This window comes from Vitis vinifera, chromosome 12 (assembly GCF_030704535.1).
Source record: "Vitis vinifera cultivar Pinot Noir 40024 chromosome 12, ASM3070453v1".
NCBI lineage: Eukaryota > Viridiplantae > Streptophyta > Magnoliopsida > Vitales > Vitaceae > Vitis > Vitis vinifera.
Window position 1 is genome coordinate 2,636,405 of NC_081816.1, and position 13,135 is coordinate 2,649,539.

The window sequence follows — 13,135 nt, forward strand, 5'->3', positions numbered from 1 at the left end:
AACTGGTTGGAGAAGAATCAATGTCCCTATATTAATTGTTGTCTGAAAATAATGTATACAACAGTTATTTCTAAGATGTTTCTAATACATATCATTCCAGTACATTTAGAATTCAAATATTTTCAGAATGGAATGATTTAAAGCATCAATGCAGGTCAACAAAATTCAATTTCCCAGCACATACATTTCTGACAAAATAGAGATTCTTCTCCAAACAGAGACCTATACTACAACCTATTTTCTTCCCCAGACAGATGAGTAAGGACAACAAAAGCCCTGGAAAACAAGCTAGCAGAAATTTTAGGTCCTTAAATTAGCTGAGGAAGAACATAGAGATATTTATAATTTGCTTCAATTATTTCACAAACTTGCTTTTCCAGGCTCCTGTGAAAGGGGAGACTTGGTTGCATGGAAACTAGAGCAGCTGCCTACCTTTGAAGTTGGCCTGTGATTCTTCACCAGTGGGACCAGTGACTGTACAACATCAGCCATCAATGGCCTATAATCTGCCTCTGGTTGCACACACATTGTAGCTATAGCAGCCACCTGAATAACCTCTTTCATGGAGTATTGACCCTCCAGTGCTGGATCCATTATCTGTACAACCTTCTCTCTATCTGTGAGGTGGGGCAAAGCCTGTAGCAAAACCGATAGACAACATGAGATAGTCCGTAAAGTCAGAATGAAGTAAGAGTGTGTGTGTGTGTGTGTGTAAGCGAGAGACAGAGAGTAAGTAAGAGAGATAGGGGAAAGGGAGAGAAGGACAGATAGGGGGAGAGGGAGGGAGAGAAGGATGGATAGGGGGAGGGGTAGGGAGATGGGAGAGGGGGAGAGATAGGAAGGAGATAGAGAGAGAGAGAGAGAGAGAGACTAGAATAAGTGAAAGTATGCCAAAGAAGCGTGTGTATATGTTTGGGCATGTGTGGCATGCACATGTGCGTGTGTGTGTGTGTGTGTGTGTGTGAGGGAGAGAGAGAGAGGGAGAGAGAGTAAAAGATAAGAGAAAGGATGCCAAAGATGAGCTCCTCTAAACTAAGTAAAAAGGTGGAACAGAGTTGTTAATATGTTATGAATCATTTTATTGCAGTGGAATCAACTAAGCAGAGATGAGGAGCCCACCCAAGATACAAGAACACCTTCCCCAGAAGCTCTCTTCATATCCACTGGAACTCTGCCAGTGAGCAACTCCAAAAGGACAACCCCATAGCTGTACACATCTGATTTTGTTGTCAGATGGCCAGTTAATGCATACCTGTACCCCAAACCAATACCAAATTCGTAATTAGGTCCTGAAGGCATAAAGCACAGTTTGTGCTTAGCACCAAAATGGGAACTAACAAATATAACTAATGGGAATTATATGTAGTAAATAAAGCAAGCTGTGTCAGACTGGAGCTGATATTGGTTCTTACTCAGGAGCAACATATCCCTGGGTGCCCAACACTCGGGTGGAAACATGTCCACCAGCTTTATCAGATCCAAGTTTAGCCAATCCAAAGTCAGAAACTTTAGCATGGAAATTTTTGTCTAAGAGTATGTTGCTGCTCTTAAAATCTCGGTGGATCACTGGGGGACTGACATGTTCATGGAGATACTCCAAACCTTTGGCAGCATCCAGGGCTATCCTCAACCGGGTTTCCCAGTCCAACCTTGAAGAAACAGAATTAGAACCTGCATATTTTAATAACGTTAAAATTAAACTGCAAACCACCAGTTACACTTAAAACTGCTAGACAGAAACTCTGGCACAAAAAATAACAATGACAGCAAAACTGCTCAGCAGGAATAATGCCTAGTAAGTAAATAAGAGCTTATAAAAGTTCACATGCAACCCACAAATGTTCAAGGCTTCTCTCAACTGCTCGAGTGTAGAGTTACATGCAGCCAAACAGACCCTGACATCGTCTTTTCCTCCTTTTTTGGTCTTTCTTTCTTTTCTTACCTCATTTGAAATCCTTGCTTAATACAAGAGCATTTCAAATTATGATATTTCTTACTCTATATCATCATAATTGTCTTTTATGAATTAGTTACATTTATTACAAAAATGAGACAAGCCTGAGGAAAGTTAACTCATACAAAAACTTAGGGCTTTGGTAGTAGAGATGTGTATGAAAGATAATATCAGTTATAAAACATTATATATGGTTCCTTTCATAAAACTACATACCAAAACTTTACATATTAGAAGGTAGGAATTACCCCATGGCATCCAACTAGATTCCCTTTTTAAAAACTAAAAAAAATTCTCCTCCAGCACAATGTAAAGCACAGCTTCCAAGTTAAAAGCAACAAAGAGCAAAACCAAATGGAATCCATTTACCCGAGATGGGATACAAATGCTCCTGCAGTCCACCATTTGCCATGAACTCATAAACCAGCAATTTATGGTTACTATCTGAACAGTACCCAAGCAGTGCCAGCAAATATGGAGATCGAAGCCGACTTAGTAACTCCACCTATTATTCAATTACCAACCAATCATAACCATAGTAATCCAATCCAGAACTGGAATTCCAGGGGCATTAATCTATAGTTCTGTATTTCCAAAAAAAGGTAGGAAAATAAACAAAAAAAAAGTTAAGAAAATAAAATACTAATACTTTTATATTTGAAATTTTGTTAACCATGGAACCATAAAGCAAAAGCTCAAGTCAACAGAGCCTAATATAATAAATTAGCTATTTGAGATAAGTTTTTCATTTATTGGAACCCAATTAAACATCAGATGTAAGTTTTAAATTTTAATATTTATTGGAACCCTATCAAAAAATATTTTTTCTTTTCCTTAATTTTCTCATCGGTGAAATTTTGGATAAAAAGAATAACAAATGAATGTCAAAATCCAACCTCCACTTTGAACTCCTCTTCTCCCTGTTTTCCTGCCCGATCCATCAGCTTAACAGCGACTTTCCTACCATCATGAAGCACTCCTCGATAGACCAACCCAAACCCACCATGACCAACCACATTAGATTTGCCAAAACCACCAGTCGCAGAATGTAGCTGCTTGAAAGTGAAAACCTGAAGCCCTTTCTCTGTAGCAACTTGGAGATTTGCAAAACCACCTTTATCCTCATAATCAATCCCTTTAAACAGAACCAAGTCAACAAAAAATTAGCAGTTAATCTTCAACAGGAGTTAGGATATATCATAAATCAAAATATGAATTCATTCCCCATTATGTTTCTAATAGGCAAGAAGAAATTTTATCAACACAGTGCCCAACAAAAGGGAGCACGTTCCAGTACACTAGTATACAAAGAAAATCACAACCCGGAGAAGGGGAGAAAAGAACTGGGCAAGCCCAAGCCATGGACAAAATCTAGTAAGGAAGCTATACTAGCTTCCCCCAAACCACTAGCCAAGACAACAAAACTTTAGGGAAGATACTTTCACCATTGACTCTGACTGCTCCACCTACTCAAAGGATATTTTGTTTCTTCCTTTCCAGATCTTCAAACGTAAACAAAGCCATTCTCCAAACCTCCCTATGCCTCTTATCCAAGAAACCACCATGTCATCCAATCAACAAGTCTTTTGATCAAATTAGGAAGAACCCAAGCAACTCCAAACAATGGATAATATAGACTTCACAGGCTTGAACCCATTATTTTAGACTGAATAAATAAAAATTGTCACTAAACTGTGCCTAATATCGCTTTCTAGCTTAGTGAATTAGTTCAAAACTAAAATAGCATGAAATACAGCATTCCTATTTTTATTAAAGAAATAAAGAATAAGAAGATATTTCAGGGTTTCAATGCAAAATGATCTATTAAAGCACTCTCCACAGGCAGCTCAAATGGCAGGCACCACCGCATAGGAATGGGAGGTTTGAGGTTTGCACTATAGACTTAATCGATACATAGTTTTTTCTTTTTTCCTTTTTTTCTATCAGCAACCTAATAGATCTTTTCTATAAGGTAAAAAAAAAAAATCAAGAAGAACAAGACATTCATCCACAATGTACAAGGGAATAGATTCCTTTACAAGGAACCATATAGTTGAACAAACGAGAGAAGTCACAAAAAGTGAGGCAACATTTGAACAACCGTTAAGTAGACTCAAGGAGGCACATGATCTCCAACAAAAGAAACCAACTATTTTGCTCCTCTTTTAGCTAGTTCATCTGCCACCATTATTAGCAAAACAAGAAACCCCATTGAATGGAGCATCCCAACTTTGTTAAGGTATCAAATATTTAGTACAACAATGTACCAAGTCTCCATGAACCTCTTTCCTTTTTAGTCGGCCATGAAATAACAATAACAAAACCTCCCAACACCACAAAGTTGGACAAGCCCAAAGTTTTTCCTTGCACAAGGCCCTCCAAGAGAACTACGACCTCAACCTCAATAGCAAAACCACCACCTACAGGTTTAGAACATGTTTTGATTACTGAACCTTGATGATCTCTAATCATTGTGCATAAGGTTCTTCCCAATCTTGCGAAGCAAGGCTAGTGGATTTGCACTGTCAAAGAAAACACATCTGCGTGTGTGTGTGTGGAAACATCATTTTTTTTTTAATATTCAGTTGCTCAAAACATGAATGGAAAGAGGAGGGGGGTGGGTGAAGAAACTTGAAATATTTACTTTTTTCACAATTTGGCGACCTGTGAAAACAGCAGCATATAGTCAACCTAAGCCAAATTTTTTTAAATAAGCAAATAAAACAATTTTATAAACTAACAGTAAATATACAGCGCACCATAATACACAAGACATATACAATGAGTGCCAAAAGGCACAACCAAAAAGAGAGAACACAGAAAACAACTTCCTCTCTTAGTAAGAACCCTATCAATCTACAAAACCATTTAAAGACATAGAGCCTATAACTATGTACATCTTCATCCACAAAAAGAAAAAGAAAAAAAAAAGTAAAGAAACAAAAGAACTTTTCAAGGCTTGATCTGATTGCCCCTCATTGTCAAATGACCGTCAATTCCTTTCTTTCCATACAATCCAAGAGATGCGATGGAGCCACTCTCCAAACCTTGCAACTTTTACCCTCGAAGGATCCTTGTCACTGTAAGAAAGTCTCTTAAGCTGTAGCAGCTTGCACCCAATGAACACCAAACTAAGTGAAAAGCAATTGTCAAAGGACCCTTGCCTTGATACAGTGAAGAAGGATGTGATATATGGATTCTTTCTCTACTTTATAAAAGAAAAACATCTATTGATCAAAGACCACCCTCTTTTCGAAAGCTAATTTAGGGTCAACACCTTTCCCTCAGCTAGCCTCCCAAATGAAAATACTTTCTTTAGAAGGCACCCATGAATTTCAAATTACACTCGTTGGAGAGGAAACTGATTCCCTTGGTTCCAAGGCAACGTATAAAGATTTAATTGGGAACTTATTATTTATCGAGTTCATCTACGTCACCTTGTCTTCCACCCTCACTATCTATTGTCACTCCTTGCAACCTTGAAAATGAGTCCTTTACATTGTCCAGTTATCAATAATTTAAAAGTCTAGAGAAACAAGGGTTCCAATAGTCTCAACAGTCTAAGGCATATAAAGAAGGGAATGAAACTCACAAAGGTTCATCCACACACAATTTATCCTTCCTAAACTTCACATTCCTCCCATTACCGACCACAAAGGAAGATCTAGTATAAAAGGTGTTCAAATCCTTCCTAATAGATTTCCATAGCTTGACTCCATACCCGCCTCTCACTTCACAAGATTGCCAACCTCCCTCTTCCTTCCCATATTTTCCACTAATGACCTGATTCGAAAAGAGTCCTCTTTCAATTACATATTGTTAATTCCATTCGCATAAAAGCACCTTATTTGGCAAAGAAAGGCATCCAATGTCCAACCCCCTTACTCTTCTCCATGTACATGGTTGGCCACTTCACAAGATGCATCTTTTTCTCCAATGCCCCACCTTTCCAAAGGAAGTCCCTTTGAATTTTTCTAGACTAATACTCCAGCTAGACCAATAGGCACTACTCCAACCTTCCAAAGGTTCCAGAATTATTTTTTTTTTCCCTTTTGATAGTCAATGAGGAAATATATTAACAGTGGCTAGCAAATTAGTGCACAAAAGTACACACAACGTATATGATAGGTACCAAAAGGCAAGCAAAAGAAAAGAGAAACAAAAAACAACTTCATCCCCTTACTTAGAACTCAACCAATAAATAAAGTTTATCATGTGATTCAATAATCATTTATGTATATTTTAACCCACTCTAAAAAAATACACTTGGAGGAAAATTTGATTGTTTGATCTACCTGTTACACATTTCCAAATGTGATTGATTTCTCTCCTTCCATGCAGTCCAAAACAAGCCCAAAAGAGCAGCCCTCTAAGCCTTTTTTGCCTTCTTCCCAACATGGACCCATGCCAAATCAAGAAATTCCCTCTTGCTAAAGAGTGCATCAACCAAGCTCTTCCAAACAAAGAATAAACTAGTAGCCACAAGATTCTTACTTTAGAACAATAAAGGAGAAAATGATTAAGAGATCATTCTTCACCTTTACGCATAGAACATTGGTTCGGAAACATTAATCCACTCCTTTTAAGCTCATCTAATGCTAACATCCTCCCCCAAACTGCTTCCCAAGCCCAAAAACTTCTTCCCAAGGAAATGACCCACTTCTTCTGGTTCCATAACATTGCTTTTAATTGATTCCAAGGCCCAGTTATCATGGTTTACATAACTAAAATTGGCACCCTTAACATCAATGATTCCCAAAGGTGGGGAAGAAGTTATGAGTGAGGGAGCTCTTGGCATCAGCTTGCCCATAACTATAACAGATTCCAATACATGACCATTTGCAGGCCCAATTGGAAATGATTGATCCATTGAGAAAACATATGCAGTCGTCGAGTCCATGCTTTAGGAATCCAATCCATGGAAGCAAAAACTTCATTTGCCTTACTGCTAGGAGAAACTAGCAGAAAGACCTATTGTTTTAGTAATCTGTTGTACCCTTGAAGAAGGCACACAAAAGCTTCTAAATTAATAGATCAGATACAAAGTGAAAAAGAAAGTTAAACAAATGAAACGAAATCTGGTTCACTAATATTCAATGTACTAGTGACCTCTATGATCAAATATTTCCAAAGGAACCAACTTTATTCTATTATCCATGGCATATAAACAATATTCTCAGATGTTTTCTAACCAGATTTCATCATATTTATGCATTCTACTAAATCTGTATTTGTGCATCAATTAATAAATGAAATAATATATGTGCCAGGCTATTATAAGTATTCATAAAGAATTCTTGTCCTCCTTCAAGTCGCCCATGAGTCATGAGGATGACAACATTGTTTGTGTTGTCTTAAAAAATCCTTTCTCAGATTATGTTTTACTATATTTTATTTTGTAGCTTTCTTAAAAAATCCTTTATCAGATTATGTTGAACTATATTTTATTTTTTAGCTTTTCTTGTAAGATCCTGTCCTAAGCTACTTAATCAGCCATCCAGGGTATGTAATCCTTTATACTAACTAATACCTCCCCAAGCAAAGGTCCCTTCTCCTGTAAGCTATTGCTCCCAAAAGCACAAGGAAGAGCTAATAGCAAAAGTAAAGCTAGATGCCAGTCCAAGCCTATATCACGCAGGCAGCAAATAGCTCAAACCCATTTTTATGTAAGGCTTCAGCCCTCCCATTCTCAATCAAAGAAGCCAATTCAACAGCTAAGGTAAAAGCCTCAGATTTAGCCCTAGTAGCCAGAAATTTTAGGCTTTCAAGATGCTCCGCTGGTTTTCAGTTAGCTAATTTGGATTCAATTAAAGCTTATAACAGTTTGAGGGCACACTTAGATTGAACTACACAGCAAGTAACTTCACCCGATGAAATCACAAGACATCAATATTGGCCAAGAAGGTGTTTGGTGTTCAGTGGGTCTTTCCAGAAACTGTAAAGGAGGTCTTATTAAGCTGGAGGGGCCCTTTTGTAGGGGAAAAAAGGAAAAAGATATGGAAATCTATACCGTTGTACATCTTTTGGTCTCTTTGGAAGGAAAGAAATAGGCTAAATTTTAGGGGGAGGGGGTGATAGATATTCAGAAATTAAAAAATTCTTTTGTCTGTAATTCATGGTGTTGAGCGAGACTGTATAGTGGAGAGAGTTCGCTGTCTCTTATAGGCTTCTTGGAGTGGGTAGCCTCCAGATAAGGGCTGGTGGGGTTTTTTTGCTTTCCTTTTGGTTGTGAGGCTTAGCTAGTTTGTATACTCCTTGTATACGTTGTGGCTTTCTGGCCTCTTATCAATATATTCTGCGCTTATCTATCAAAAAAAAATATTGGCCAAGAAGGTAATTAAGGTTGAAAGAAATGCTCAGAAAAATGTCATGGTCGGTCCAGTATGTTCTCTCATACCTCGCCCATAATGCTAATCATGCCAAAGAAGGCTCATGCCTTTGTGCATGGATGAGTATTACATGCTTTCTCTTCTCTAATAAAATTTTATATAGAGCATTATCTTGCTCTTCCAAAGATCACAATAAAGAAATAGTGTCCTTTATTGATGGTAGCTGTTTAATTGACATCTTGCAAGTTGAGCAGCCCATTATGTCACCAATATGGACTTTTAAGTTGGGATAACCTTTAGGCAAATGGTCAAAGGCATACCTGGGAAGACTTCATTTCTTCAAAGGAGATGATTGGGTATGGTTTCCATATAAGGAGCATGAAAGATCATCTAGCTTCAAATCTCATGCAAATGGCTTAAAGAAACACATAACATTCTTTCATAACAAGTTAATAGATAAGTCATTGAGAGACAAAGAAAGAGACAGATTACGGTGGAGAGGACATAGGTGATTGATGCACCACAAACTTTCTTTTCCTACTTTCGCAATCTGGTTGGGGTTCCTCCATGCAGCCATTTGGAAAAAGAACCATAACAAATTGTTTTAAGCTTAGGGCTAAAAGTGAGATGCAAATAGTCTCATGCATTAGATGTCTCAAGAGTTTTTATACATGCATATTTATATATACACATATGTGTGAGTCTACATGTACATGCATACATATATACATATATACATACATACATATAAACACAAACAATCCTTTATTTGTAATTTTTTGGGATGGGTTAGAATGTACATAGGAAATTACTCAATATCCATAGTAGACTTCATTGATTGGTTGGGCTCTAAGGAGAGGCTATTCTTTTTTGTATCTCTCTCAGCTTTGTATGGCCTTTTGGTGTCTTTGTATACACTGTGTATACTTTTGTGCGCTCTTTTTCTAGGCGCTTGTAATGGATTTGGTCTTTTCCCATAAAAGACACACATACACACACAAACACACACGCAGATATATATATATTTCAAAATGGGTAAAGCCATCAAGAATGCACACTTAGCAAATGGCTACAGAATCTCTCTTGTAATCAACAGCATGTGCAAACTTTGAGGCACACATCATTTCACCAATTTGGAGATCATAAGCTTTAGTCTTCTTACACTATAGCAGGCCATCTAGAGTTGTTATAATCTACTGTATCATATAAATTTTATAATGTCATTTTCCAATTCACCAAATTTTGTATATGCCTCTGCAATTGTATGAAAAAGGCCCACATGTCGGTGGCCCTTCACTTGGCACCAATGTGACCTACTTGAAAATCTCCTCACATATTCGAATTAGTTTTTAGACTAAATTTCTGCAGTGGCCATCTTAGTGATGACTTCTTGATGAAATCTTTGTTCCATCGATTGACAATCCATAAACGCAAATTAGGACAATCTCTATAACGCATATTCGCCTTCCCTAAAACTAGTTTTCATACCATATCCAGAAATGATTTTTACCATTCTCTCGTGTTTCCTGCTCAGATCATTGAATCAATATAACAAATTTTGCAGCGGAAATAGAACTTCAAATTTTTCATTTCCTTTTACTCCTTCCGGCTCGATAAAAGCAAAATTATCGTAAGAAACCATCATAATGCCTCATTCTCCCCAGAACCAAAAGGAATCTTTTTTTTTTCTCCGCAGCATCCTCGGCAACCAACCAGAAAGTAAAAAAATAAACAATGACAGAACGAAAATCTTTCAGAGAACTCACTTTTCTGGTTCTTTAAGCGCCTGGAGACCTTGTTACGGATGTAGCAGTAGTAGCTGAAGGCGACAAGCAACGACGCCAGGGCGACAGACGCCAGAACCACGATTGCAACTAGCGCTGTGCGCTCCTTCCTTCGATAACTCTCATCCGCCTCCATTGCTTTGAGTAAAAAAGCCAAACCCTAACCCTGGAAAATGCTTGAAGCAATTCGGAGGAGAGAGAAGAGGAGATCTCAGCCCAGACCCCTGAAGTGAACCACTCACTCTCTATTCTCTCTGTTTTTGTCTCGTTTTGTGGCGCGGAGAATTTTGTTGGAGTGGTGCAGGGGTTTTGCACTAAGGTCCCTATGCTTTGATATATTTATGTTAAGACTGGTACTATGCAAATTTTAATTGTATATACCCTTGCTTTTGAAAAAGTTGTCCAAGAAAAACACATCGCTTTTTCATTGCTTTCTATTCTTGTTTTTAACCAAAAATGGAAGCCCAAATCAATGTTATAATTTTTAAAGGATAATATATATGTAATTTTATAAATAAATAAAAATAGAAACTTTTATTAAGATTAAAAAAGATTTTGACCTCTTTCATTACATTAAAGGCTAATATTAATATTATAAAAAATTTAATTAAATAAGAAAATTCTGCTTATATAAGTTAAAATAGGATTTTTATTATAAAAAAAATAGTTGTTAAATTTTATATTAAGCACTTTTTTTAAGTTATAAGTTTTTTAAATAAAATTAACAAAACAAACATAAAAAAATAAAAAAAATAAAAAATAAATAAATAAAATCAATTTTTTAAGAGTGAATTCAAACAACACCCTAATCATATTGGTTTGGAAGATGTTTATTTTTCTAACTTTTTGTGTAAAGGATTTGCTTTCAAACTTTAAATTATTTGTTTTTATATTTTTTATGATTTATTATAATTTTTTCATTAAATAGAAAAAACTAAAATATTTGACTCTTTTTAAATGAAAAAATAACATATTATAGCTTATTTAGTAGTGATTGCAAAAAACGTTTTTATTCTTTTTAATTCTTGAAATTTTTTATTTTTTAACCATTAAAAATACTAATTACGTTTCATATAATCATTATCAAACACATTCTTAATTTTTATATTTTTATTTTTTTAATACTTAATAAAAATAAAAATATTATAAAAACAAATAGTCTAATACTTAACACTATTATGTATTATTTAGGGGTGATTTATTTTTTACTTAATTTTAAATATAACTTAAAACTAAATAGTATTTAATAATATTAGGTATTAAATTATGTATTTTTATAATATTTTATTTCGATTAAGTACTAAAAATCAAAGAAAAACTAATATATTATTTTTCTATTTAAAAAAATTAAATATTTTATTTTTTTCCATTTAATTAAAATTTTATAATAAATCATAAAAAAATAAAAAAACAAATAATTTAAGAAATTACTTTTAACAAAAAATTTAAAAAAAAAAAAAAACACTCAATTTTAAGTTCTATTAAGAGTTAAAAGTAAAAAAATAAATATGGGGTCAAAGTACCAATACTTAGAATTAGATGTGCCCTAAATGAAATATGACTAATTAGTGAAAGGGGACACGTTAAGCACATCTACACTTTCAAAATTAAGATAAATGCAACAATATTCTTTATATGCATTTTTTAAAGAAAAGCGAGGACGCATGGAAGTAGGATTCAGCTAACGTGGGGCTACAAGTATAAAAGAGTAAAGCTGTGGGGTGCGGGCCGGCACGTGCAGAAGTGAGTCAGTGACGAGGAAAAGGACAAAATGAATAATGGAGTGCATTCCACAAACGCAATGTGGAGTGTGGATACCAACCGACCAAGGGTGTTGTCACCACAGTTGGGAGGTTGACACGTGTCAAACCAGAGGCATTTTAGTAATTGAAGAACTTAAAGGCGACGTTTGAAAGAGAGGGTGTAGGGTTAGTAGTATGAGGGTGAGTGGAGGGCAGCAGGGCTCTGGTATTTTGTTGCAAATGGAGGCTGCAAGGCAAGTAAATATTCTGTCGCTTCGAGCAAAAACATTTAACAAAACATGGGTCGTACTTTACCCACAGCATTAGTGGGGCATGAAAAGGGTCACAAGCAAGCGTCATCGGACGTCCACGTCCCAACTCCGACAACAAATCTAATCATACCGTTAATTCATACTTTAAAAATAAAATTCAGTATTTTTTTAAATAAATAATAATAATAATTTTTATATAAGATACAAAAATACTTAGGATATGTTTGCAACGATTTTACAAATAATTGTTCTTCAAAAACAATTTTAAAATAAAAGTTTATTTAAAAAATTTAAATATTTTAACTTATTTTTTATGATTTCAATTCTTATAATAAAAAATAAATTTTATACATAATACTTTATTTTTAATTTTTTATATTATTTTGTAAAATAATCCTATAAAATAAATAAAAACAATTAAACTACGAATTTAGAAGTCATTCTATTTTATGTTTTTAAAAATAAAAAGTTGTTTTCTATTTTTTTAAATAAATAATTGTTTCCTGCTTTAAATGTCTAAGAGGAAAAACAAAATATAAGTATTACAATTTTTTTCTACCTTGTTGAGTATAGTTCCAAAAGATAGTTTTTAAAAATAATTTTTAAAATTATTCTACAATATTTTGTACAACAAAAATTTATTTAGAAACATAGAAATATTTTTAATATATTTTAAAATTTTAAAAATAATTTATGTACATAATATTTTTTAATTATTCTTTACAGGTGTATAATCATTTTTTAAAACAATCCTTAAAAAAACAACTAAAAAACATTATTTGAAAACATAATATTTTCTAATTATATAAAAACATTTTCTTATTTTTTTATTTTTAATAATAAAAATAGAATTTTCAAATTTTCTTATTATTTTTCAAAACCAAGCCACAAGTGGCCTTGAACTTACGTGGGATGTGACATAAATTATGGATTGAGCTAATAAAGCATGAAGATCACCCAAAATAAACAAATAAAAGTTTAGAGGCTGCAGCCAATACCATAATCATGTAGAAACCCAACCGAAACCACTACTTCCAAAAATTATTCATCCAAG

General features: G+C 34.7%; 1 protein-coding gene across 1 annotated transcript; it reads right to left on the reverse strand.

The window, feature by feature from the left end:
- Positions 1-6: 6 nt before the first annotated feature.
- On the reverse strand, positions 7-10,368 carry LOC100252390 (probable serine/threonine-protein kinase PBL7). The gene is made up of 6 exons (XM_002281130.4): positions 10,050-10,368; positions 2,851-3,089; positions 2,324-2,459; positions 1,413-1,671; positions 1,120-1,252; positions 7-636 (listed from the first exon to the last, which is right to left on the reverse strand). The coding sequence occupies exons 1-6, from the start codon at positions 10,201-10,203 to the stop codon at positions 361-363; spliced, it is 1,197 nt and encodes a 398-aa protein (XP_002281166.1). The 5' UTR covers positions 10,204-10,368; the 3' UTR covers positions 7-360.
- Between the last annotated feature and the right edge of the window lie 2,767 nt (positions 10,369-13,135).